This window comes from Plecotus auritus, assembly GCF_963455305.1.
Source record: "Plecotus auritus genome assembly, chromosome: 6".
NCBI classification, from domain to species: Eukaryota; Metazoa; Chordata; class Mammalia; order Chiroptera; family Vespertilionidae; genus Plecotus; species Plecotus auritus.
Genome location: NC_137773.1, coordinates 131403443 through 131430844, shown reverse-complemented (window position 1 = coordinate 131430844; position 27402 = coordinate 131403443). Strand labels below are relative to the sequence as shown.

The following is a 27402-nucleotide window of genomic DNA, read 5'->3' as shown; positions in this document are numbered from 1 at the left end:
GCTGGCGATACCCTGGTTCAGTCACTGCCTCTGGCGGGAAAAGCACCGTGGTGCCTCTCGGGTCCTTCACTGTTTAGAGTGAGGTTTTCTGTTTCGCCATTTGGGCAGCTTGCAATTCTGCATAAGTCTCTAGGGCATAGAAACAGATTAAATCTCTCCTTGGAGTGTGAGTTCCCCAAGGATAGGATAATATATAAATAAATTCCTTCTTTCCTCCACAGCCCGGAGCACAGGCCTGGTGCTGTGGGCACTCCATGGGGTACAGCCCAGTGGGTGAATAAAAGAAGCCTCAGCTCAGAGACAGTTAAGAACTTTGTAATCCGCTAGAGAGTGGGGCCAACACTCCCCTTTCTCCTTTGAACTCTGTGTTCTGAAGAGCACCTAACAGCTCAAGGTTGGGTTAAATAAGTGTACCTTTTGAGCTCTGCTCTTGGATATAGTTAGGAGGCCTGTGCCAGCCCGGAAACCTATGCCCGCGTAGAGGCGGCTGACACCCACAGGCACATTTAGGTGGTTTTAGGGACAACAAGCTGGAACTTTCCAGCAGTGCAGCTGTCTGGTGTGTGTGGAGAGACGGATGAGTGAGCGCTCTGCCCTCAGAATGCAGGCTGTGGTGTGAGGAGCACGGCCTCACCTGATGGCTGGCTCTCTGCTCCCAAGTACCCGCAGGCTCCTGCTGTCGCCTGCAGGGTCCCCGAGCCACAGCTTGACGCGCTCACCTGCCTGCTGGGGACCAGGGATGACCCGGCTGGTCCTGTTAGTTTTGTCAGAAGACAGTGGTCAGAGCTCTTTTTGCCTCGGAGGAGTGGACGTAGGCTGAGGCTTGAGGACCTCCCAGAGGTCAGACCAAGGCTTGGTTTCATGGAAGGGAAATTACGCAATGCACTGGTAACAGTCCTTCCCCTGAAGTACTGTGACTGCTGGTGGCGTGGGTCACAGAGGTGGCTCCGTCCTGTGTACATCTGAGCTCTCGGGTCTCGGTCTTGGGGTGTGTGTGTCTGTTTTGCAGAATAAGATTAAGGTCTCAGAAGCATGTAGGAGTAAAACTGTCCCGCATTCCGAGAAAGAAGTCTTTGTGAAATGCACCAGTGGTCACGGCTCAGGTGTCCCTCACTTCAGAGCACAGGCTGGGGCCCGAGCAAACCTTCAGAGGCTGCAGACCATCGCAGGTGTAACTAAGTTTTCTTCCCCCGTTAGGTTACTTAAGGGGGAGTTAACTTCCTGTCGGAGTTTTTTGTTTTTTAATGACGGGTAACGAGAACATCCCTTCTCTTATGGGATGGGGAGGCTTCGCTGGAGGAGGGTTTCCCCTCTCTCCTTCGCCTCCAGAGAGGCGGCTGCATGCGTGCAGTGGGTGGTGGAGAAGGTTTCCAGAACCCTGGGTTGGCCGCGAGGCCTGGCCCTCCTGGAGGTAGGGGCGTTGGGGCACATTAAAGCCCGGGATGAGCTGGCATGTGGGGAATGGGCTGGTGTGTTGGGTCTGCTGTGGTGGCCGAAGTAATCCAGTCCCTGCTGTGTTGAATCTGACCTGTGAACATTTTACCATGAAATTTTATACACCCTGGAGGCGGGGGGCCGGTTGGTTTTGTGTGCAGAGCAAATAAATCCTGGAAAATCAATCTGCCCTTCTTCATTGATACAACCGATTTTTTTCTTGGCTTTCCCCCACTTTGTTATTATAAAGGGAATGTGAGAAAATATATGCAGGCCAGAAGCCACACCCTTTTAACACTTGCTCAGCAACAGCTTTCAGCAGGGGCTGAATTCCAGCGAGCTCTGAGCTCTGCACTCCGGGGAGGGGCTCCTCTCCCCCGTTCCTTGCCTCTTTGAGGTGAGGGGGATCTTCATCCACTGAGACAGCAGTGGGCTTTCATGAGCCTTGGTGTGGAGGGTGGGCGGTGGGGAGAGGGGGCCAGGGCTGGCCGGGGAGACAGCAGCACATGAGGCTCCCTGCTGCACCTCTGCAGCCCCGGGGGCTGCGGGCAAGGGCCCGCCACGCCCACAGGCCAGCTGCCTTCACGCTGGCCACGCGTGTCCCCCGACACAGATGCGGGAGTTTCTATCCTGTGCAGCGGTCTCCTAACAGCACTAGGTGAGCTCTTGCAAATCTCCTTCTCAGCTTGGTGACCAGAAACCGATTCCCAGGACATAGGAAAAACTGGTTTTGTTCTGTGAGAGGCCCCCTGCTTTCCCCAGAAACAGGGGTGGGTGTGTGTGGGTGGGGAGGTGAGTGGCAGAGCTGCTGGGATATGGGTTTGGGTGCCGTGGGTGTGAGGCCCAGCTCACACTTCCCAGGAGGGTGACTTGGGAGAAGTGACTACCTCTCTGAGCCCAAGTTTCCTTTCCTGGAAAAAGTAGGGTGACAGAGGGGGCTACCCCTTAGGACGGTGTTTGAGATTGAATCCAGGAAATGCCTAAAAGCACAGAGCACAGTATGTTCATGAAGTTTTTCCTGTTATTGGTTGCTCATATTTTATCTGACTTCTCTGATGTTCTTGCTGTGGGGCCAAAAAGCTTTGAGAAATATGTCTGAGATGCTTTCTGTATCCACTGGCGTCAAACCCCGTGCCTCTGGGAGGATGAAAGGTCCAGGAGGCAGGTTTAAACACCAAGTTAGTATGTTTGGACCCAACGGTTTCTCTCGTTCCAGGGCAGCATGCAGGTTCTGGTTACCTACGGCGGCGACCCCATCCCTAAAAGCCCTTTCTCTGTGGGCGTGGCCGCCCCTCTGGACCTGAGCAAGATAAAGATTAATGGACTGGAAAACAGTAAGTGTATGAATGGAGGGACGGGTCATGGAAGACCAACACCCGGGGCTGCCAGCTAGATTCCCTTCAAAAGACAGCCCACAGAGAAGTGATTTCTGCCTGAGGAGACAGTGTAGTAGGACAGACTTGTTTTGGAATTAGGGCCATGCATTGGGAACCTACTTGCAGCTTGAGGTCACCGAGCCCCATTTCTTATTTGTGCAGTGGAGCCAGGGGGTGGGGCGGGGGGGGGGGGGGGTATGTGTGGAGGTGGTCAGGAACACTCAAGGGAATATTGAGAAAATTAAATGAGCTAATAATTCAGTCCCTGGCACAGTAACTCAGTACCAGCCCTCAGTAACTGCTGGCACCGCACTGGAATGTTTTCATTACAAAGCAGTCGGGCACATTGCTTTCTGGCGAGCATCTGCGGTGCCAGCTCTCCTTGGCCACCGCATCCACATGAGGGTCGGGCATCGAGCATAAGAGCCAGCTCCCTGGCACTCAGAAGCCACAACTACCACGCAAACCATCCCAACTACCCCGCCCTCATCCCAATATTCCCTTAGCTCGTTCGGTATCTTATTACTACAAGCTCATTCCATTTCGTTTAAGAAAAAAGTCTACTAGTGAAAATGTCAAACATATAAAAGAAAATAGAGTAGTATAATATGATGTACTTATCACTCAGCTTCAGAAGTTTAGCATGTGATTATAAAATTATTATTATTTTTTTTTACCAAGAAATACATATATTGATTTTTCATCTAAAAAAAAAAATCACAGCCAAAACCGGTTTGGCTCAGTGGATAGAGCGTCGGCCTGCGGACTGAAAGGTCCCGGGTTCGATTCCGGTCAAGGGCATGTACCTTGGTTGCGGGCACATCCTCAGTGGGAGGTGTGCAGGAGGCAGCTGATCGATGTTTCTCTCTCATCGATGTTTCTAGCTCTCTATCCCTCTCCCTTCCTCTCTGTGAAATATCAATAAAATATATTTTTAAAAAAATAAATAAATAAATAAATAAATTAAAAAAAAAATCACAGTTAGGAGTAAATTCCACTTTAGCCATCCCCTCTTCCCTCCCTAGGGTGAACCACAGTTATCGGTTTGTTTTCTGTCCTCCCAGACCCTCTCTCTGCATCTGTGCGTGGGTACCTGCCAGCAGGAAACAGTGGCTGTGTTTATTTTGCATTGAAGTTAGGTTGCTCTCCATTATGCTAAGCGAAATAAGCCAGTCAGAGAACGATAAATACCACATGATCTCACTCATTTGTGGAATATAATGAACAACATAAACTGATGAACAAAAACAGATCCAGAGACAGAGAAGCATGAAGCAGATGCTCAAACCTCAGAGGGAAGGTAGGGGAGGGTGGGGGTAAAGGGGAGAGATCAACCAAAGGGCTTGTATGCACGCATATAAGCATAACCAATGGACGCAGACACCAGGGAGGTGAGGGCATGAACAGGAGTGGGGTGGGGAGCCATGGGGGGGGGATAAGGATACATATGTAAAACCTTAATCAATAAAGAAAAAGAAATTTAAAAAAAAGTTATGTTGCTCTCCCCAGTGTCTTCAGCCTGCCCTCCCATCAGCAGCGCTTTTTGGTGAGCATTCACACCAGGTGGCACAGCCTGGTTGCCCCACGGTGGCACACGTTCACCCTGCTTCCAGGTGCATGGGAGGCTCAGTGCGAACCCCTAGGAAAGAGAGGCCTCTTGTTCCACCCGTGAGGGTCCTATCGGGTCTCAGTGCGGCCATCCCTGAGTGCCTTCATTGACCTGTCTCCCAAATGCTCGTGTTGTGAATGAGGCCAGCTCTCATTCCAGGGCCCTGAATCGAGCTTGATGCCCGCTCTGTCCCTGGGGGCAGCCAGCTCTGAGCATAGGAATGGCCACCGTCTAACCTTTCACGTGTCCTCTCATCGCTCCTTTCTCCAAGACCCGGTAAACCTCGATGCCAATTAGGAAAATCCTTTGGGACGTGGGGCTCCGAGGCCGCCTTGCTGTGGTTGCACAGTGCTCGTCGAGGCAGGCCCGGTGCTGCCCAGGAGTCAGGATTTCCTGGGGGGCGGGAGGGGGGGCACACTGTGTTCAAGTTCCCAGGGTTTTTGTTTTGGTTCAAAGTCCTTTCCCTGTTTTTGTCAAAGGCGGCCTGCTGTGCAAAGACCTTTCAAATACCAGCTCCGTGACTTTTGCCTTCTTGGCTGTAGGATTAAATTTGCTGCCAAGAATTAGTAGATAAAACACTGGTTATGGAAATGTTTTGACATGAAGTTAACACCGAAGGTAAGTAAAGGAGAGAAGACAGTGACAGATTATAACTCACTGGCCAACAAAGTAGATTGTGGAGTCAAGTAAATTTCGGTTTGAGCTCCAGCTTTGTGATCTGCTGGATGCGGGCCCCTGACCAAGTCCTTCACCTTCCTGGGTCTCAGTTTCCCCATGGGCTAAAGCCCTTGGTTACTAGCCAGTACTCCATAGGGTTGTGGTGGAAGGTGAAGGAGATGATGTGCTGTACTAAGGCCTGGTGTACAGAATGCATTCGGTAAATGATAGCTGTCACTGTAGATATTAATAATCGTTCATGAATAATTAATTGGCTTACCTTTTCCAGGAGTGGAAGTTGGGAAGGATCAGGAGTTCGCCATTGACACCAGAGGGGCGGGAGGCCAAGGGAAGCTGGACGTGACGATCCTGAGCCCCTCGAGGAAGGTGGTGCCCTGTCTGGTGGCGCCGGTGGCGGGCCGGGAGAGCAGCACGGCCAAGTTCATCCCGCGGGAGGAGGGGCTCTACGCCGTAGATGTGACCTACGACGGACACCCCGTGCTGGGGAGCCCCTACACGGTGGAGGCCTCACTACCGCCCGATCCCACCAAGGTCAGCTTTTGTTTTTGTTGGAGACCATGGCGCCTGCTATCTAATACACCAGACCTAGTCCTTCTCCGACCCTGGCCAACACTCTACAAAACCCTGTTGTAATAATAGTTCTCTGTGGCCGATAGTCCTTCCCTCTCCTTAGGTCAGCGTACAGGGTCCTGTGAGCAGCTGGGCCCCTCCCTGCGGCTCCTCTCACTGTCCGGCTGTGAGGGGCTCCCCTTCCCTGAGTTCAGTTCCTTCATTTGTTCTTTGTTTTTAAAATGTGTTTACTGATTTGAGAGAGAGAGGAAGGGAGAGGTATAGAAACATCAATGATGAGAGAAACATCCTCGATCAGCTGCCTCCTGCATGTCTCCCACTGGGGATCGAGCATGTGCCCTGACCAAAAATCAAACCAGGGACCTCTTGGTTCCTAGGCCGACACTCAACCACTGAGCCACACCGGCCGGGCTGTTCCTTCACTTTTTAGTGTAATACTGGTACTGGCTTCAAAGGGAGCCTGTCAGGTAGGGGAGACGTGAATGTGGAGGCCTCCGCCAGGCGCCTGGCACACAGTGAGCTCTCCCACAGATGCTGTAATAATCTATAATAATAAAAGCGTAATATGCTAATTAGACCGGACAGCCAAACGACCTTCCAGATGTCCTTCCGGACAAAGCCGCAGCAGCAGGGGCCAAGGCAGAGGCGGTTAGGGGCGATCAGACAGGCAGGCGAGCAGTTAGGGGTGATCAGGCAGGCAGACAAGCAGGCCAATGATTAGGAACCAACGGTCCCGGAATGCGAGAGGGATGTCCGACTGCCAGTTTTAACCCTAAACTGGCAGTCAGACATCCCCCAAGGGGTCCCGAATTATGAGAGGGTACAGGCCGGGCTGAGGGACTCTCCACCCCACTTTACAACCCCCTCCCCATGCACAAATTTTGTGCACTGGGCCTCTAGTTAATATAAAATAGGTTATTCTCATTGTCTCTTCTTCCTAGTAGTCACGAATCAAGGAAGTTAGAGTATTCCCAGTGATCTGAATGGCATGAATCCTATAAAACTGTCTAGTTTGTTGAGTCAGAGATGAAAGCTTCACTCTCCCCTCTCCCTTTTTAAAATAGTTTAATAGTTTTATTTTTTACATTTTTATTAGACTTTACTTTTTAGAGCAGTTTCAGGTTCACAGTAAGATTGAGAGAAAGGTACGAGATTTCCCTGCCCATTATCACCGCCTCCCAGTGAGTGGTCCATCTGTTAGAACTGATGAGCCTATATTGACATCATCATCACTCAAATCCATGGTGTACATGGGGGTTCGCTCTTGGTGTTGAACAGCCTATGGGTTTGGACGAATGTATAATGACGTGTAGCCCCATCACAGTTATTTTTTCATGATGCAGAATTGGTTGAGGGAGGTGTAGCAGCCAAAACAACAGTGAGGTCATGCGAGCTGTTCTGTGTGTGTTTGTGAGCCTGGATGCTAGGCCTCCAGCTCTACCTCCGAGGTCCGGAAGCTGGGGAGGTCCGGAAGGTGGGCATGGCAGGAGAGAGGGCGTGCGTTCTGGCTTCAGAGGCCCGCACCTCTCTGCTGGGCCTCTCAGCGTTGATTCGTTCATAGCCACGTCTCCCTTGGCCTTTTGCGGCTCTGACTCAGTGGTGTGAGCGAGTGTGTCACAACCTGGGCCCCAGGGAAAAGGCCACTTAATTGAGATGCAGTTCAGTGCTGCTTAAGGGCGTGGGTGTTGAAAGCAAGTACTGGCTGGGCAGCAATATGAGTGTCAGGTGGAGTTTGACTTTTTACTCCTTCTTCACGTAGGTGAAGGCCCATGGGCCTGGCCTGCAGGGTGGTCTTGTGGGCAAGCCCGCCAAGTTCACGATCGACACCAAAGGAGCTGGGACCGGAGGTTTGGGCCTAACCGTGGAAGGGCCGTGCGAAGCTAAAATCGAGTGCTCCGACAACGGCGACGGGACCTGCTCCGTCTCTTACCTTCCCACAAAACCCGGGGAGTACTTCGTCAACATTCTCTTTGAGGAAGTCCACATCCCTGGTTCTCCCTTCAAAGCCGACATTGAGATGCCGTTCGATCCCTCTAAAGTCATGGCATCGGGGCCAGGTCTGGAGCGCGGGAAGGTGGGCGAAGCTGGGCTGCTCAGTGTGGACTGTTCGGAGGCCGGCCCCGGGGCGCTGGGCCTGGAGGCTGTCTCAGACTCAGGAGCGAAGGCTGAGGTCTGTATCGAGAACAACAAGGATGGCACCTACGCAGTGACCTACGTGCCCCTGACCGCCGGCATGTACACACTGACCATGAAGTACGGCGGGGAGCTTGTGCCCCACTTCCCCGCCCGCGTCAAGGTGGAGCCTGCCGTGGACACCAGCAGGGTCAAAGCCTTTGGGCCAGGAATAGAAGGAAAAGGTGGGTTCCATCAACAAAAAGAGGGAGGCTGCGAACTGCCGCCCCCTCACCCTCCGCCAGCCTTTGCCCTAAACTGTGTACAGTGGTTGTGTTGTCACTTGGCTGAGGCTACACCTTTCTGGTGTGTGTTGTGGGGTGCACATTAGCTTCCTGACTTCGAGCATCGGACCACTTGTTTGCTGTCGCTTAATTGTGTCTTAAGTGCTAAGAACCTTGTTCTTGGGCGGCTGCTGGGTCTGAGGCGTTGGTGACATTCTGACCTGTGCGATTGCTCTGCAGATGTGTTTCGTGAAGCCACCACCGACTTCACTGTCGACTCACGGCCCCTGACGAAGGTGGGAGGCAACCACATCAAGGCCCACATTGCCAACCCCTCGGGGGCCTCCACCGAGTGCTTCGTCACGGACAATGCCGATGGCACCTACCAGGTGGAGTACACGCCCTTTGAGAAAGGTGAATAGACGTTTCCTTGGACGTGACCCTTGTTCAAAACTGTGCTTGGCCCTTTCCTCCTGGTGGCTAATGCTGATGTCTGCCCCGTGTGCTCAGTGCATCCTCTCAGCAGAGGCACTTGCAAAGTGACGGGGACCATGTAAAGCCACCTCCCCAATAGAGCTGCCCACTCAGGGCCTGGCATGCTGGCCCTGTTTTGCGACAGTTGGGCTGGGTCTAGCCTAAGCCTCATCTGAGCAGTGATGGGGTGATATCAGGATGTTGATCATGTGTGTAATTTTTTAGCACATTGATTTCTTTCCTGAATATTAAGAATTATAAAACATTTTGATAAATGATAAAAGCATAAAGAAAAACACCGAAGTACCATATTCTCATTACCTGGATATATGATCCCTGTAAATATTCTGGTATAGGTATTTTAATCTCTTTTTATAGATGCATGTATATTCTGTTTTATGGATTTTTCTTTGCTTTTGGTTAATGTCTAGATGGAGTTTTCCCAAAACAGGGTAGTATGTTTAAAATGACTGACTTCAGTGTAGACTTAGTGACATTTGTTTGCAGGAGAGATCGTGAGAGTGCGTGTGTGTGTGTGTATGTATGGGGAGGGACAGGACAGGCGGGTATGTGCATGCCAAGTGAACAGAAAGCATAAATAGACAATTTGTATTTTTTAAAAATCAGATTATACCAGTATTACTGTTTCAAACAACGTGGTAAAGCATGCAGACATGAATGTGAAATAAAACCCTGGAGTAGAGTGTCATTTCCCACAACTGGGCAACTCCTGTACGATATGTTTTTGTTTGTTGTTTTGAACAGGCCTCCATGTAGTGGAGGTGACGTACGATGATGTGCCCATCCCAAACAGTCCCTTCAAAGTGGCTGTAACCGAAGGCTGCCAGCCATCTCGGGTTCAAGCCCAAGGTCCTGGGCTGAAAGAGGCTTTTACCAACAAACCCAATGTCTTCACTGTGGTTACCAGGTAAACAAGGCCTGGGGTTTGTGTGCTGACTCCATAAAAGGAGTAGCCCTAAGTAGCTTAACTCTTAAAGAAGTTTTATGGGTGTTACCTGCATATGTGTAAAGTCTCCCAACTTTTGAGAGGCTTTCTTTTCTTTTTTTTTCATGATACAGGAAGCATTTTGTTCTGTAGAGACTTAGGTTACAGAGAAAGACCAAGTATACCGAAAAGGTACCAGAAAGCACTGATAATAAGTCATAAAACTACTGAGCAATCCAGGACTAGATGGAAACTCTTTTAACTGGACAGTGCTGAAATACATAGCCAATCTCATATCTAGGTGAAATATTAAAAGAATTCCTATTGAAATCAGTTACAGGCACATACCTGAATTGTATGTGCAGTTGTAGCCAATGCAATTAGATAAGAAAAATAAATGAAGGATAAGCATTGGAAAGAAGGCTTCAAAGCAGTCTTTACTTATATTACATCGCTGAGAAATTCCCTGTGTGAGAAGTGTCATAGTAGCTGAGTTGAGTTGGCCAAATGGGAAATTTATGGAGGGATTTTAAATGAATTTTGTCAATAAGCAGACTGGCATGAACCACCAGTGCTACTTTGCTTTCTTTTCCACATTTTCCAGAGGGGCAGGAATTGGTGGGCTTGGTATAACTGTCGAGGGACCATCAGAGTCAAAGATAAACTGCAGAGACAACAAAGATGGCAGCTGCAGCGCCGAGTATGTCCCCTTTGCTCCAGGGGATTACGATGTCAATATCACGTATGGAGGAGATCACATCCCTGGTAAGTTCTCCCTCAGAAAGGAACCCGAAGAATAGTTGATTTTGCATGAAAGCTGGTTTGATTTTGCATATCTCCCTGAATAAGAAAAATAGCTGACATTTGCAGTCATTGCAAAGGGAGAGTTTTCCTTAGGGCTGCATTTCTAAGAATATCCCCACTCCCAGTAGGACCAGTAGCATGATGAAAAAGTGTTGGCTTGGAGTTTTGACTGACAGTCGTCTTCATATGTTGGAGAACCTAGTTCTTAATTTGAAGGAAAGCTGTTTATTTACAAAGTTGAAAATCTCCACCTTATTTTGTGGTTGGTTCTTATTCATCTTATACCAGTACATGCATCTTGTTTTCTATTTTTCAATTGATAGTCCTGGTAGCTGATAAAGACACACAACTCAAATTCTTTAATTTCTTTTCTGTGGAATGATATACTATATACATTTACTGAAAAACAGGGTTTGTCATCCTCAGAACTGTTGACATTTTGGGCGGGATAATTCTTTGTTGTGAGAGCTATTCTGTCCATCGTAGGGTATTTAGTGGCCTGTTTTTTGGCAACCAAAAATGTCTCCAGATATTATTATATGTCCAGTGGGGGACAGAATGACCCCTAGTTGAGAACCATTGCTATAAACGATCCAAACGGTAAAGAAATATATGACTTAAGTAAGTAAGGGCCCTCCAACTTTCATGTTCTGACAGGAGGAGTTTTCATAGGTTCTAGTTCTGTTTGTTTGTTGAAACATTTGCCACCCAGCACACATTGAGATGTGTAGGTGTGGTGTGGATGCAAGTTCAAGGACTCGAGGGTGGCTCCTGCGTCAGCTTACACCTTGTCTCAAGAGTGGTGAGGAAGAGGGCAGAGAACCACCCCGAGAGCCCCAGAGCAGGAGGAGCCTCGGGTGGGTCAGTGTTGTTCTTGCCCTGCAGGCCATGAGCCCAGGGTGAGACCGAGGGGAAGGGGCAGGCTGAGGTTCCTCGTTTCAGGTTTCTGGATTGGCTCCCTGGAAGCTGGAGTGTCCTAGGACCACACACACATTCCTGACTCTGTCTGCTCTTTCCCCTTGTCATGTACAACCGCACACACACTCACAATCACTTTTTCTTTCTCTCACATTGATCAGAAAGCATTGATATTCTGCTCAAAGTAATTCTCAGATGTTCATTTAAGCATTAATTTATTTAAGGCAATATTTCTCCTCAAACTTGACCTTGTAGCTGTTGCAATATAGATTTTAAATTCCTGTTATCACTTATCAAGGGGAATTCAGCCGTGGACCAGACAGACAAAGCTCCTGGCCTCTGGAAGCTTCTTGTCTATTATTTATGGCACTAAAATTCATGGTTTAACTGCTATGAAGAAAGAGCAGGGCTCAGTGACAGTATACAGAGCCATGGGTGCCTTTTGGAGTTTTACCAGCTCTGCAGTTCATAGGATAGGACAGTAGCTCAGAGAATGTCGCCAGGCATGACCTGGTGGCTCCAACCAGGCAGGCAGCAGTGGAGAGGAGCATCTCCTGGCTGTGGACACCGCAAAGCTATTTTGACTTTATTGGGAAAGTCTAGAGGACCCTCAGCTTTGAAATTCCCCTTGCAGGAGAGGGTCAGAGTTTGGCCCTGTGGCTGATCCCTGAGCTTGAAGCAAATGGCCACCTGTATAACAACAGAAAAAGACCCATCCTCAAAGTTTCATACTCTCTGTTGCTTCCCAGAGCCAAATGCCAGTTGCTTCTAGACCCCAGAATTTTCCCAGGCAGAGTCTTTTAGTGGAGTGTTGGCTGATTGTCTTCGTGTCAGGCTTCATAGCTAAGGTAACTTAGGAGGAGCTGCTGTGAAATATTCAGCAACCTGTTGGCTTCTAATTTGCTTTCATGGGAATTTTAGTTGGTTAAACATTGGCCCAGTTTTTCCTGGTCTGGTGCAAACCCATAGTGGGGTTATTTTTAACCAGGTATCCTGTGTTAGCCACAATGGCATATTGGTTTCCTCTGGTGGTCTGTTTGTGGTGGCTGCTTGGGCCACTGGATCGCCTGGGATGAGTGCATCAGCAAGGAGATCTGCCGTGGTTGATTGGTGATGTCTGCCTGAGGTATGGATCAGGAGAATGACACAGAATGCTTGATATCTGCCACCTTGAACTTAAAGTTATCTTGTTGGTGCTTGGCTGCTCTCATGCGACGTTCAGACAACTTCCAATGGAACTCAGAATCCAATGGCCTCTTTTCCAGGCAGCCCCTTCAGGGTTCCTGTGAAGGATGTCGTGGACCCCAGCAAGGTCAAGATTGCCGGCCCCGGGTTGGGCTCGGGTGTCCGAGCCCGTATCCTCCAGTCCTTTACGGTGGACAGCAGCAAGGCTGGCCTGGCTCCCCTGGAAGTGAGGGTCCTGGGCCCACGAGGTAAGTGTGCATCCTGCCTTCCTGCTGACATTCAGCTTGCCTAGGGGGAGGCGGCCATGACCTGGAGCAGGCACTTAGCTTTTGAGTTTGGTCATGAACTTAGTTTTTTAAATTTTTTAAAATTGATTTTTAGAGACAGGGAAAGGGAGAGGGAAAGAGAGAGAGAAAGAGAAACATCGCTGAGTGACGCATCAATCGGCTGCCTCCTGCACGTCTCCTACCAGGGATGGAACCCACAACCCAGGTTCAGTTCTTTAAAGTAGAGAGATGGAGCAGGTGGTGTTGGGCTCTCACATGTGTAATAATGGTGCAGCTGCTTCATTTTGTGTTTCAGTGTTTGTGAGGTGACGGGGGTTAGTCTGGGTTTGGGTGGGTGGTGGGCTCAGAGGTGATACCTCTGTTTGAAATGCCTTCATGCTCACATGGAACATCCCCCACATTTCTGGACATGACAGATACTCAGCCCACTTGCCACCTGGCTTTGTCACTGTCCCAACCCCTTGAAGAGAGGGGGTGGGCTTTGTTGACAATTTGGTCCACCCTTTTGGCACTCTGGAATTGGGGTTTGGTAAAATAAGCAGGCCATTTTGGGACAAAGCACTTAAGTTATCTTAAATTTCTTAAATTATCTGGATTTTTCCCTGAAGAGGTACCTTTTTTGAAGAGGAACTTTCTCCTTGAAGGAGTTAGTTCAGTAGGAGGTTATGCCCTTTAAAACCCATGGTAGAAATGATTTGGGGAAATGAGGTCCTGGCGCTAGAATTTGATTGTACAGAGTTTCTGAGCCTCTGTGTGTATCCATGCGTATGCGTGAGAGAGTGAGTGGAGAGGAGGGGGGAAGCTTAGATATATGTACCTCTGGTATGGAGGATTCTTAAGTAACAGCCTTTTAATTTTAGCTGATGAGACAGATTCCCAGTCATGGCGCAGCCCCTTGAAAGCCATTTCAGAGTTCTTTAAAGGGGACCCGAAGGGTGACTTTATGGAGACAGGTTTGCATTTTCCTATTGGCTGCTGCTCTAATTGATGTAATTGGAATGCCTCTTGCTGGCCTCACCCCTGAAATTGCCTTGTATGTGCGTCCTCTGCTTTGCTTAATGCACATGCTATGCTTTGGTTAACCTACCCTGCAGTTGACCCATCTTTGAGGCTTGTGTTTAGAACTGGGATCTAGAATCTACCGACCCAATGCATGCCTTGATTATGCTTTAACATAGTCTCCAACTGTCTCCTGCATGCATCACATTGATGGCTCCCTCACCCCATGAGAAGGGCACCTCACCTGCCCTGCACTTACACCCAATGTGCTGCCCCTTTGGCCTTTGCCAAAGTGACCACAAGTCTTGACTGGCCAACCCATTGGTTAATTTTTGCTGTTCCGAGTTTTGGACTCTGGCTCTTTTTCAGCTATAGAGTAAAGTTTGCCGCATCTTAAGCATGCCTAACCAGCTTGAAAGGATGTCATAGTATGTCCACAACATGTCACCATACGCCCTCCAGGAACAAGTGCGGGCAGTCTCCTTAATTATACTCTAGGGCTGACTGAGGTACTTCAGCCAATAACAAGCTGAAGGTGTCTCTTGGAGTCATTCTGCAGCCATGAATTAAGGATCCTGTCTCCTGTGATTTCCTAGGCCTCTGATTGTGGCCTGCTTGCATTTACGTTATTCATCAGTGGAAACCAATAGCTCTTGGGGATGAATGTGATCCTTTTTGAACTCAGCCCAGGGTGGCGTGTAGGGGAGGGGAGGCAGTTCCTCAGACCTCTCATCTCTGCCCTCAGGCCTGGTGGAGCCGGTGAATGTGGTGGACAATGGGGATGGCACACACACGGTGACCTACACCCCATCCCAAGAAGGGCCGTACATGGTCTCTGTTAAATATGCTGATGAAGAGATCCCTCGTAGGTAAGCTCTTGACACTTAGGGAAGGGGTCCAAACCAGACTCAAACCCACCCCTCCACAGGGTTCACCAGCATTGCTCTGGAGGCCCATCCATCCATCCATCTGATCTGAAGTACCACTGAGAAACTTTGTGGCTCCTGCCCCTAGTCTCCCCCTCCTACCCTTTTCTGCCATTATTAATTTAAAGACAAGCTGAAATTAAGGAGTTGGGAATTTGGGGTGAGGATGCATTAATTTATCAGTCTTTTTTTCTTCTGACCCTGCAAGTAGTTTTCTGATTCAGGCAAAAACTTCTATTTTTTTACTTTTCTATCCACAAGGGGTTGGATAGAAATCTTATTTCTCATTCATATTAATACAGAAAATATTGCATAAGCTCTTTACCTCCCACAACAGCCTTCAAAGGTTTTTTAAAATCATACTTAAGATTAAAAAGCTTTGTCCATACCCCAACATACATATTTTACATAAAGATATGTATGTATCTCTAGCTACATAGAAATATGATTTATAAATTATATTTATGTAGCTACTTTACTAATAGCATACCATCTAAAGCATACTAAAAATGAAAATAAGAGGATGAGGTAATATAGTAAAACTGAAATTTCAGTGTTCTCTTTCTATTGACCATTGTTTTAGCATAATAAAAGTAGGTTAAATGTGTTTAACCCCATGTTTCCCAAACTAATTTTGGAATTAGTTTATATCCCCTGGATTGCAGTTGGGGAAAGCTAGTCTGTTGTATGATGGTTACTGCCTCATAATTGTAAATTTCTGCTGGACTTAAGACATTGACTAAACTCACCTTTTTATCTGCTGTAGAAATCCTCTTTGCAGTCCAAGTTTCTTTGTGTAAGAGAGGTCAGATGGAGCAGGGTTGATGTGTATCCATACTGACCGAGGGTTGTGTGTCTATCAAGTCCCTTTAAGGTCAAGGTCCTTCCCACATATGATGCCAGCAAAGTGACTGCCAGTGGCCCAGGCCTCAGTTCCTATGGTGTGCCCGCCAGTCTTCCTGTGGAGTTTGCAATCGATGCCAGAGATGCCGGGGAAGGCCTGCTTGCTGTTCAGATAACGGTAACTTTGAGTTCTTTTCTGGAGTCAGACTAATAAAGCCTAATTTTCTAGCCAGAGGTAAGAACCAGGATTTTAATAACCAGCTTCTGGCATGGTACCAATCTTTGACAGATTATTCCCACCAGAGAGTCAGTAAATGTGCATGAGGACATGCATGCTTGTCTGAGAGGTCTGAGGGTATAGCCCCAAGTACCACCTTTTGGTGAATCTCATGTATTTGCCATTATAGCTAGTCCTATGTTTTTATGTTAAAACTAGTAGCCCTGTGCCCGAATCCATGCGCCAGTAGCTCACTGCTGCCCTCCTGTAGCTCTCTGCCCACTGCCCTGCCCTCCTGTAGCTCTCCCTGCCCCCCTCCTCTCCCCCCCCCCCCCCATAGCTTGCTGCCCTTCCCCCTCCTGTAGCTCTCTGCCGCCTGCTTGTAGTTCACTGCCCCACCCTCCTGCAGATCTGTGATCCGGTCGTTATGCGGTTGGTCATTACGCCTCACAGCGTAACATAATTAGCATATTCCTCTCTTACATAAGATGTTAAGTTACTCATTGGATTAGTTAGGACTAAGTTCTGCTACATATCACGAGCTCCAAAATAAGAGTGGCTTAAACACATGTAATTATTCTCTCCTGTTAAAGAAGCCCAGGGGCAAGGCACCTGGATGCTGTAGCTCATCAATGAAGCAGGCCCCATCTCTCTGCTCCTCTGTCCTTGCATGTGGCATCTGTCCTTCAGGTCTCCTCGTGGACCACAAGGCCGCATTGCCCTGGTTATTGATCCACGTGGCAGGCTAGAAGGAGGAAGACAGATGGGAGAAACAGGGCCTTCCAATCAATCAGCTCTCCCAAAGAGCCCTTCATCCTCCCTCACAAGACTTCCACTCCCTTCTCATTTGCCAGAAATCTGTCAAGTCATGTGGCCAGATCTAGTGACAAAGGATGCTGGGAAGTGGAGTCTTCTATTCTGGGAGCAGTGCACCTAGCTGAGGATTAGGGTCCTATTACTGAGGAGAAAAGGGAGTGAGCGTGGTGATGTGCAAGCAGGTCCTCTGCCCCTTTGGGGCAAATATCAATGGATTGGGGGATAAAACACTATTTGTTCACTTGACAGAAAAATTACTAAAAATTGATTGTGTCCATTGTGTTGTTAAAGGGATCTGTGACCTCTCCTCTTCCTACCAAATAATCAAATTGTGTGAAGCCAGTAATTCTGTCTCCTCCCACTGGAGGCACTAATTAATGAGCAAAATGTGTCAAGGTTTTCCATGAATTGTTTCTACATCTTGAGGACAACATCCTAAGTAGCATTTCTCTGTGCTCCACAGGACCAAGAGGGAAAACCCAAAAGAGCCATTGTCCAGGACAATAAAGATGGCACATACGCTGTCACCTACATCCCCGACAAGACTGGCCGCTATATGATCGGGGTCACCTATGGGGGAGATGACATCCCGTTGTCTCCCTACCGCATCCGAGCCACACAGACCGGCGATGCCAGCAAGTGTCTGGCCACAGGTGAGTGCAGGTCAAGAATCTGAAAGTCAGGGTCTATCCCTTCTCTGCCACTTAATAGCTGTGTGATCTAGGTAAGATGCTCAACCACCCTGAGCTTCGGTCAGACTTAAATTGAAGATCTTTTTTACAACATTTAAATTCAAGAACCTCTTCTAAGGGTCAGAGACTGTTTCACAGGGTTATTGCAAAGAATAGATGAGGTCAGGCATGAAAAATGCTTAGCACAGTGTCAGGCACATGGAAGCTATCACTATTGGATTATTTTCGAAGTGGGTGCATTTGTGGAGACATCAGCTGTGATACTGCTCCCATGAAAAGCAGCAAATGTATGCCTTTCATGGGTTGTTTAATTATTCAAGATCACCTCAGGCCACTATGAGGAACACGTTCAAGCATCTAGGTTTTTCCCTCAACACTTGGGACTGATGTCTTAGTCTCTCAGGAATTCTCCAGGAATATGTGAGCATCACAGGTCCTTCCATTTCTAAGAGACAACTATTGGGAGTCTGTGGGTCCTTCAGTTTCTAAGAACAGCTCTTACAACTCTGATGCTGTTTCAAGCAGATTTCAAAGCATGAATCCCCATGTCTGAAAGGAAACAGATTTGCTTCTCTTTAAATAAAACTAAACATAGGTCCCCCCAGATGTGTTCTGTTTCTCTCCTATCTTGTCTTGTTTTGAATGGAGAAAATCTTTTGGCTTTCAGGGCAAGCTTGCAAATTGCTCACCTTGGCCCTTTTTTGGCTCACCCATGGCAAAATTTGAGAAATAGTGGCCAGTCTGCCACATGCTAGGTCTGGATTATCTTTGTTAACCTGAGGGCACGTAATATTGGGAGGTGACTTTCTCCTTGCTTTCCCTTCCTTAGCTCAGGCGGAATCCTGAGCAGACAGACACGATACTCTGCTTAGCCTGAGAGCGCCTATAGGCCACACCCCTGGAGTGTCATTCAGGGGATTCCAAAGTCTGGCTTCTACTCATGTCTGAACAACATGTTCTTATCCCTGTTGTTTCTGCCCACTTTGCCTTTTTTTTTTTTTTTTTTTTTTGCCAATGGAAAGAGAGACTGGTCATTGTTTCGGGACCGAGGTTAAAAGTCTTGCCTAGCCAGAAGCACCCACCCTTCAGAATTCAGCCATTTCCCCTTTTCTAGGAAGCCCTCTGTCAATGTGGCAACCCTGGGATAGAACGTTTACAGGACACCTCTCTGAAGAACAATTGAGGATTTTTTTTCTAACTTAGTTCCCCCTCAGGACTTCCACAGCAGATTGAGCTGTCATTCTTGGTGTCCAACCTGCATCCCACTGCTCTGTTATGTTATGAGCATCTCAACTGTGTTTTGCTCACCTTTGTGTGTACCTGGCACTTAAGAGAATGCCCGATATATGTTTGCTAATGAACGCTGACTTTCATCCCCATACCCTTGAATGCTGGCAGACCAGATCCAACATTTGGTTGATACTCAGAGCCTGAGATACTCCTTATTTAATAAACAATGGATGAAATGCTCCCTTGAGCAGTACCTTCCCCAGGTGATTCCTGGGACATCCCTGTATGTGGTGGCAGTTGAAGGTCTAACGTTTATAGATCCAGACAACATGAAAGCGTGTGATTTATGTTTAGGTCTCCAGGGGAACTGTCCACAGCTGAAGCTTCTCTTCTCTCCTCCTGAACTTTTCTCCAGGTCCTGGAATCGCCTCCATTGTGAAAACTGGCGAGGAGGTGGGCTTTGTGGTTGACGCCAAGACTGCCGGGAAGGGGAAAGTGACCTGCACGGTTCTGACCCCGGACGGCACTGAGGCTGAGGCCGATGTTATCGAAAATGAGGATGGCACCTATGACATTTTCTACACGGCTGCCAAGCCAGGCACCTATGTCATCTACGTGCGCTTCGGTGGCGTTGATATCCCTAACAGCCCCTTCACTGTCATGGTAAGGAAAATCCCTTCTCTGCAGCATCTGTTACTGGCAGAAACAATAATAGCTGCCATTTGTTAAATCCTGGCTAGCACATCCCCTTCCTTTTTTCTTGGAAACTTTTTTTCTTAAACAGTCATGACCTTTTAGGGACACTCTAGGATCCCAGAGAGCCTTTGGCTCTAAGAGTTTTTAGGGAATGTTACAGCTACCAAGTATCCATCATGCTAAGGGTCTTCAGCAGTGCCCTGGCCTAAGCACAGTTCAGAAAGATAAACTGACAAAAAACATTTATAAGTGAAACATTATATTTTGTTATTCTGCTGTCCTTCCCCTTCTGCTCCCCCACCACCATGGTCTGGAGGAGAGAGACTTGACTTTGGTATCTCATGACTCAGAGTACCTCCAGTTGTGCTTGGAGAGATTCAGACTTTGCATGTGAAGGGAAATAGCTTGTCTTTTAAAACTAGGAACATCTGGAAGAAAGAAACCATTATACCCACTTCTAGGCCAAAGAATGACGCGGCTCTTTAATTTTCAATCTGAGTGACTTTTAGATCTTTCTCTGATTATTAAGGTTCTTCAACCAGGAAAGCGGTTAGAAACCTTAGCAGCATTCACTCAGTTAACCCTCAAAGCAAGCATTGTTGGCCCTTTTACAAATGAGCTGTAGGAGGAGGGGTCAGACTCAAGTCCACTGAGCCCAAAGTGCCCGCTCTAGACAGCTGCCGAGCGCTGTGCGGTCCCTCACCCAGTGTCCTTTGAGACCGTGGCGACAGCCACCCTTGGCTGCACAGTTCATAGGCCTCAGTGACCTGGCCCCCGCACAGCCTTCAAAGCCCCTTCTAAGGGTTACACTTTATGCAGCCACGGAGAAGGGCATGAAGACTCCATTTCAAACAGAAGTCCGAGTCTGTCTTCCAACAGCGTGTTGTGTGTTGTAGCTCTTTCCCTTCCCATCGACGTTTGTTTATCTGTGAATGTGCCAGAGGTCTGGAGGCTCTTCCACGTCTCAAGGATACAAACACTTGTCAACTTTTGACGCTGCTCAGTTGGGAGTGCTTTTCTCCTTCAGGGCTGGAAGAAATGCGGCTGGAAACTTGATGTCCGTATCCCAGAGAAGGGTCCCATCTCAGGTTTTATCTGGTTGGTTCGAATTGGCAGGGTCATTGTGGCAGAAAAGTCAGAGACCTGAAGTGGGAGCCACCAAACTCATTAGGAATAAATGTCCCCTTGACCACGGATGCACAAAGGATACTTTGTATGGATACACTGCCCCGAACCACAGCTGACGGCTGAAGGGCGCATCACCCACAGGACCAGGCTTGGGTCTTCCATCTCCCCTCCACCAGCCTCACCTACAGGCAGATTTTCTTTTCATTGGTTCCTTATGGGTAGATTCCCTGCCTTCCTCTACAGTCTTGGGGCCAAAAGGCCACAAACACCCAGTACTGCCTTTGCAGCAAATGTCTTAGGGAGACTGGGTGGGCTGGTTCAATTCCGTATATCACACAGAAGACATGCACAGGAAGTCACGGGTCTAACAGCTTATCTACTCATCACTGTTGAGAAGTCCTGACTCAGAGGCCATCACGTAGCCATTGAAAGATCTTCCTCCCTGGCCGTGTGTCCCTGAATGTCCCCAATTTGAGAGGCCCCTAGAAGCAAGGGGTAGGGCTGTTCCAAATGTTGACGCTCGCAAAGCTGCCTTGGTAAGTGAAGCTCCCTTTCAGCATATGGCAAAGTACACGAAAAGGAGTGAGCACGGGTACGTGGGCCTTCCTCCATAGGGAAGCCTTCCGATGCTTGTTTTATTTGACAGGAGAGGGAACCCCTCTCTTAGTAGGCCAGTTGGATCAGGGACATGAAGTCTACCTTACAGATGGACATTTAGATTGCTTCAGGTTTTCATGACAACAGCAGCTCTGGTAAAACCCTTTGCATGCATCACTTACCTTTAGACTTTCCTGCTAGTATTTCTATAGATCTGCTTCCTAGGAATGGAGCCATGGGTTCAAAGGGCATGTGGATTTGACATTCAAAGAGAGGACATCAACTTGCTCTCCACAAGGGTAGGAAGAAGGTAGAGCGAGAGGCTTTCTGCTGTGCAAGATGAGCAGATGGGGAGGAAGCAGCCCGCAGGTTGTAGAACCTACTGAGTAGCAACGTCCCGCCAATGAGATTCCCTACTAATCTCCATTTGCCACCAACCAGGCCACAGATGGGGAAGTCACGGCCGTGGAGGAGGCACCGGTAAATGCATGTTCCCCTGGATTCAGGCCCTGGGTACACTTTTTTTGTTTTCTTTTTTTGCATTTCTGTGTTTACTCAGCCTTCATTTCAGAAAAGCTACAGCCTGCTTCTGGGGATGCTTAAGCCCTCTGGGTGTCCTGGTCACTGGTTTGTCCCCCACTGATCAGTCCATCACAATGAACCCTGCTTTCTCTGTTATGAGACGCACCATGTCATCGTCTGCGCTCCACGAATCGCCCACCGTCACGTCTGATCACGCTCGGTGCAGTGTGTCTCTGTTTAAAGAGAAAGATGGACAGCTGTCTTCAGCCTTCCTGCTGACTCTCAGAGCCGCCACTTGCACATTTGGTTTCTGTTCAGAGGGAAAGCCACCTGCTGCTACTTTCTGCCACTTAAAACACACCTTCTTTTCCAGGCCACAGCAACTAAACCTTTCCAGGTGGAGCCTCTTGGGACTCACAGACATTTCTGTCTCACTTTCTCACTTTCCCGTGGGCGCTTCTGGGAATTTTACAAGCGAATTGCCTAGTGGTTTTTAGCAATTGGTCAGCATGACTTCTCCAAGCCCTCGGGTTCTGCTCTGGCCCCAGGGCCAGTTGGACAAAGCCCATACCACATGGGCCGCCACCTCCCCAAATCCTGGCTTCACTGGCTTGCAAAATTCCCAGTTGCTCTGCCCCCTGTAGCTTCACTAGCCCACGCTGTTGTCCACTTTACCCAGTGACCACTGCTTCCTGTTTTTAGGTCACCGAAGAGGCCTATGTCCCAGTGAGTGACATGAACGGCCTGGGGTTTAAACCTTTCGACTTGGTCATTCCGTTTGCGGTCAGAAAAGGAGAAATCACTGGTAAGCACTGTCATGAAAGCTGTCTCATTCTCGCTCGCTCACACTCTCTCGCCTGATCGGTGACGGGTGGTGGTCCCACCGGTCCCCCAGACTTGCGTTCCTGATCCCAGCATCCCTGGTTCTTGTGCTAGGGATGGGCCATGAGCCCCTGACATTGCAGAACGTGCTGTGTATCTATGTGTGCCTCTGAAGAGATGGTCATTTATAATTTGCATTATATCCTGGAGATAGCTGGGGGTTCTCTCTGGGTGAAGAACTACTGTGTTTAGATACTTCAACTGTTGGGTTCCTGTTCCCCCTTTTCCTGCCTCTCTGTCTCCCACTTTCCCAGGTGGGTGTTGACACAGGTCTGTGGTGCAGTCACTTTCTCTGCCAGCCTCCTCTTACTGCCAGCTTCTCTTTGGGTTGAGGCTCTACTGACCCTCTCCTCACAGTCAAGTCCTGTTCAAGGTTCTAACTTGTCTTTACAAAGTAGAAAACCCTTTCCTTAGGAGTTGCTACTGCATTTTGTGGGAGCAGAAGGAACAAAATAAAGGGAAATGCAGGTCTGTTTTCCTGTTCTGGAACTTGGATGTTTTAGGCAGCAGTGAGTGTTCTTGGATCTGAAAACCTGTACTCTGAAGGCCACCTTTGCCTGCGTGCCGGCTTCTCCGGGGGCAATCGCTGGTGGGCTCATGGCCCTGTCTCCCTGTTCTCCATAGGAGAGGTCCACATGCCCTCTGGGAAGACGGCCACACCTGAGATTGTGGACAACAAGGACGGCACGGTCACCGTCAGATACGCCCCCACGGAGGTGGGGCTCCATGAGATGCACATCAAGTACATGGGCAGCCACATCCCCGGTGAGTCGGGCTCTGTGCACGCCCTGCAGGGCTCCAGGACTCAGGAGCCTGGCCTTCTGGGAGGTTTGCTGACATACAGCCCCCAGCTGTGTGGGAAATAGGTGGCAGGTTGAGGAATGTAGTGTCGGTGTCCCTGTGAAACCTAACAGCCTGTAACCCCAGCAGATCCAGCTAATTTCCAGAAGGGATGATGCATCTAAGTGTCCCGGGTCACAGTGCAGGCCCATAGGGCTGTGATTGTTTGTCTTTGTCACGATGCCAAGTACAGCCAAAGGATGAGCTGGAGGAAAAATGTGAGGCGCATCGAGGGACTTTCCAGCCTGGCCTGCAGAGCCGTGTGTGGCGGGGGGTTGGGGTGGAGGAAGAGGTTGTGAGAAGAGGACAAGCTGCCTTCTTCTTTATTTTTTTTTTAAATATATTTTTATTGATTTCAGAGAGGAAGGGAGAGGGAGAGAGAGATAGAAACATCAACGATGAGAAAGAATCATTGATCAGCTGTCTCCTGCACTCCCCACACTGGGGATCGAGCCCTCCGCCTAGGCATGTGCCTGACTGGGAATCAAACCGCAACCTCCGGGTTCATAGTTTGACACTCAACCACTGAGCCACGCTGGTTAGGCTAAGCTGCCCTCTTGTCACACTGCCCTTGACGAGGAAAACCAGCTCAGGTTTCGTGTCCACCAACCAGCACTGTGTTATTCTTGTTTGTTTTTTTTCTTAAAAATTCCTCAAATACGTCTCCTTTTTTAAAAGTTAATATTTTGAGTAGGCCACATACACATAGTTTAGAAAATGATGTGGAGAAAGGTTTCCTTCCCACCCATCATAACCCTCACTTGCCCTCTGACTGTTAATTTTTTATGTTGTATTTCAGAATATTTTTAAGACCCTACAAGCAAATAGGAAAATAGATTTCTAATCCTTCCTCCTTTTTTACATAAATAGTAGCATCCTCTATACATTATTGTGTCTTTGTCCTTTTTATCTAACAGTGTATGCAGAAGAGCTGTGCACGTCCAAATGATAGCGCATCTTCAGAGAGCCCGCCCATTGGGTGGACCGTGGCACGTTTAACCATTGCTCTTGTCGGAGGACATTTAGCCTCCTCCCCACCTTTTGCCACAGTGCATAGCCTTTCCCGTTCAGCATGTCACACTGGCAAAGGCGAACCTGTGAGATGTGGTTCTATGGGGAGGAATTTCTGGCCACAGGGACAGGCATCCATCATGTTGCTAGAACTTGCCAAGTTGCCTTTCATCGGGGCTCTTCCAATTCCCACACGCACCAGCCATGGAGGAGAGGGCGCCTGCTTTTCCACAGATTGGCCAATGGATTATGCTATCCAGTTTTTGGATCTTTGCCAAACTGATAGTTGCAAAAGCAGTATCTCAGTATTGCTTTATTGGTATTGCTCTTGTGAATGAGATTGAGCAACTTCCTATATGTTTACGTACCATTTGTATTTCTTTTTCTGTGAACTGAACATTTGTATCCATGGCCTGGTTTCTGTATTTGGTTATTGGCCTTTGTGGTATCCGTTTCTGGGAGCAATTTCAATACTGGAGAGGTTAGCCGTTGGTGATAGGAGTTGCAAATACTTCTCCTAGTTTGATGTTTGCTTTAGTTTATGGGTATATCTGGGCATAATATTTGTTCAAAGCAACAATGTGTTATCTGCTTCTATTTAAATACCCCAAAGATGCAGATGTAGAGAAAGTAAAAAAAAAAAAATGTCTTTCTCCCGCTTCCCCCTACCTCCCTGCTGGTCTGTGTACGGATGTTTCTCTTGGTACCTACAAACATGCCTATAATTTTGTTCGGTTTTGTTTTTAAAGGAATGGGATAATGATATTAATATTATGCAGCAACCTGCCTTTTTCTCTTTTTATTGCAACACATTGTGGATAATCTCTCAAGTTAGTGCATACAAACTCCCTCGTTCTTTAATGACCTGAGAGGAGAACCTTGTTTATCTAACCAGCCCCCTACTGGTCGGCTCTGGGCTTTTCCGAATTTGCATCTGGCCACTGTGGAAATGGAAGTGCTTGCATAGAGCTGGAGGGGGGGTGTGGGGCGGGGGGAAGGGGGGCTAGTAGGTGGAGAGGACCACAGTGGGATAAATTCCCATAGTGTGGGGTGGGCTTATAGGGCCTTACATTTTGCCTTCCCAAAAGACCTTTCCAGCTGTGTTCCCTCTGGTAGAGCGTCATTTCTTCACATGGTTGGCCGTTTCCTCCTAATTCAGGAGTGGGGAACGCCCAGCCCATGGCCCACGAAATCATTTGGTCTGGCCCTCCCAAGGCATCAGGGGTGAATTAATTAAATGTTTGACCAAATAGAGCAGGCTAACTCTTTACGTTGATAATTTTGTGTGGCCCGTGATGGTGTTATAAATATCCAAATGGCCCTCAGCAGAAAAAAGGCTCCCCACCCCTGTCCTAACTAGTCACCTTGAGCTGGACTCCCCTCTAGTCCGGAGCAGCCTTAGGATTGTTTTCCTTGTGTAACCTTGAAGGAGCAATAGTGAGTAGATGCCGTTGGTGTCCTAGGATGGTGATCTCCAGCAGAGGCTCAGTTCGCGTTCTGCCTCTGCGTGGGAGACACCACACCTGCCTGCCGTTAGAAGAAGGTAAGCACCGCTGTCTGAGGTATGCATTCCCCCGCACTGAGTCCATTTTGTTTGTGTTCTTTGCACACCCAGAGAGCCCGCTCCAGTTCTACGTGAACTACCCCAACAGTGGGAGCGTTTCTGCTTACGGTCCAGGGCTGGTATATGGAGTGGCCAACAAAACCGCCACCTTCACCATCGTCACTGAGGACGCAGGGGAAGGTACTGTGACATGTGTGTGGTTATATGCTTTCAGCTTTCCCTTTGAGAATCCAGTGGACATGGTCCCAGGGCAGCTTTTAAAAAGAAGGCTGTTGGGTAGTAGTATTTATCTTTTTTGTTTCATGTAAATCTCAGGCATAGCTGCTCTGTCTTCCACCCAAAACAGGACTTTTTGAAGTTCCTGGAGTTCTGATTGAAATCAGATTCACGCTGTGAAATGTTTTATGTGATTTGCCTGAAATTTAAGTGTTTTGGTTGATGACGTTTTTGGTTTTGTTCTTTTTGCACATGTACGTGTATCCACGGGACCACATGAGTTACTTGGCTCTTGTGCATGTGCATTGTCTTTGTGGAGATTTTAAAATCTGTGTTTCTAATGGGATCTCCACATGGCCTCCGGCCTGACCAGCGTGGCAGTGTGTGTGACACTTCCGTATGTGTGGTTGACGTGTGGGGCTCCAGCCCTTTCTCGTCCGCACATTCCGAAGAGCAGTGGCGGGAGATGGGGATTCCTTCGGTCCTTTCTGGGGTGACTTCGGGGCCAGCATCGGGTCTTCCCTTCACCAGGATAACTGAAGAATTCAGGGGTGGAGTGTTGTGCCATAGTCACTTAATTCTGACCTACGCCCCTTGCCCGCGGCTCACGTGGCCTGTGCCAGTCTGGCGCTCCCGACCTCAGGGCTGCCCTGGATGAGTTGCTGTCCCTGTGGAGACAAGGAAACACTCCCTGAAGGCCCTCCCTCCATGCTCCCATTCACAGGGGGTCTGGACTTGGCTATCGAGGGGCCCTCAAAGGCTGAAATCAGCTGCATTGACAACAAAGACGGGACGTGCACAGTGACCTACCTGCCCACCCTGCCAGGCGACTACAGCATTCTGGTCAAGTACAATGACAAGCACATCCCTGGCAGCCCCTTCACCGCCAAGATCACAGGTAGGGCTGCCTGACCTGCTATGGGCTTCCTTGTGGGAGGACTGCCACCCTGGCAGCCTGTCTCCACATCAGACCAGGGGCAGCAAGCTAGGTGCCTGGGTTTAGGTTTCACAGAGACTCACTGGGGAGAAACTGGGGGTGCAAGGCCAACTTTGGACAGGCTAATCCCCCCTTAGCTGGTAATCCAGGGAAAAGCACTCACATTTGGAGGGCAATCATTTTGTCCAGTCTGACTCCTGCGTGCAAATGGAAGGCCCCCAGATAGAGGCATTCAAATAATACTGCACGAATAGGTGAGCTCACAGATGCCCTTCTGCATCACTGCTGGATAATTATTCTCTCCCATTTTACAGATGGGAAAATGGAGGCTTGGAGAGGTAGTGCTTAGCCAGGTTTCCATGTGGGTGTCCTAGGGTGCAGATTGAGGTTATCTGATTCAAAGGCCTGCTGCTCACCTGTGTGCTCGCTGTGTTCGGATCCTGCGCTCGGTGGGTCATAAAGAAGATGCGCAGGACGAAGTTCTTGCCCCTGAGTTGTTCAGTCCTATGCAAAGCAGCTAGCAGCCCTGTGCGGAGCAGGATGAGTGTTTACCTGGGAAATGCCCAAGGGGTTGGCAAGCAGGTGGCAGATGCCTTCACCGGCAAAGAC

At 48.7% G+C, this 27402-nt stretch overlaps 2 protein-coding genes across 5 annotated transcripts in view; one reads left to right on the top strand and one right to left on the bottom strand.

The window, feature by feature from the left end:
- Positions 1-27402, bottom strand: part of DNASE1L3 (deoxyribonuclease 1L3) — a 969732-nt gene that overhangs the window by 885593 nt on the left and 56737 nt on the right. The gene's annotated exons all lie outside the window — the stretch shown is intronic.
- The window catches only part of FLNB (filamin B), a 139713-nt gene that overhangs the window by 88828 nt on the left and 23483 nt on the right, over positions 1-27402 (top strand). For 2 of the 4 annotated variants that reach the window (XM_080676156.1, XM_080676158.1), the window contains exons 19-34: positions 2651-2768; positions 5366-5628; positions 7427-8024; positions 8304-8477; positions 9303-9465; positions 10088-10248; positions 12471-12638; positions 14422-14545; positions 15467-15623; positions 16942-17131; positions 18816-19063; positions 21263-21334; positions 22046-22148; positions 22850-22990; positions 25692-25820; positions 26581-26754. In XM_080676156.1, the coding sequence (XP_080532282.1) occupies positions 2651-2768; positions 5366-5628; positions 7427-8024; positions 8304-8477; positions 9303-9465; positions 10088-10248; positions 12471-12638; positions 14422-14545; positions 15467-15623; positions 16942-17131; positions 18816-19063; positions 21263-21334; positions 22046-22148; positions 22850-22990; positions 25692-25820; positions 26581-26754 (2983 nt within the window). Of the gene's footprint in view, positions 1-2650; positions 2769-5365; positions 5629-7426; positions 8025-8303; positions 8478-9302; positions 9466-10087; positions 10249-12470; positions 12639-13537; positions 13631-14421; positions 14546-15466; positions 15624-16941; positions 17132-18815; positions 19064-21262; positions 21335-22045; positions 22149-22849; positions 22991-25691; positions 25821-26580; positions 26755-27402 lie in introns of all 4 variants that reach the window. The other 2 variants (XM_080676159.1, XM_080676157.1) reach the window with 2 other exon arrangements.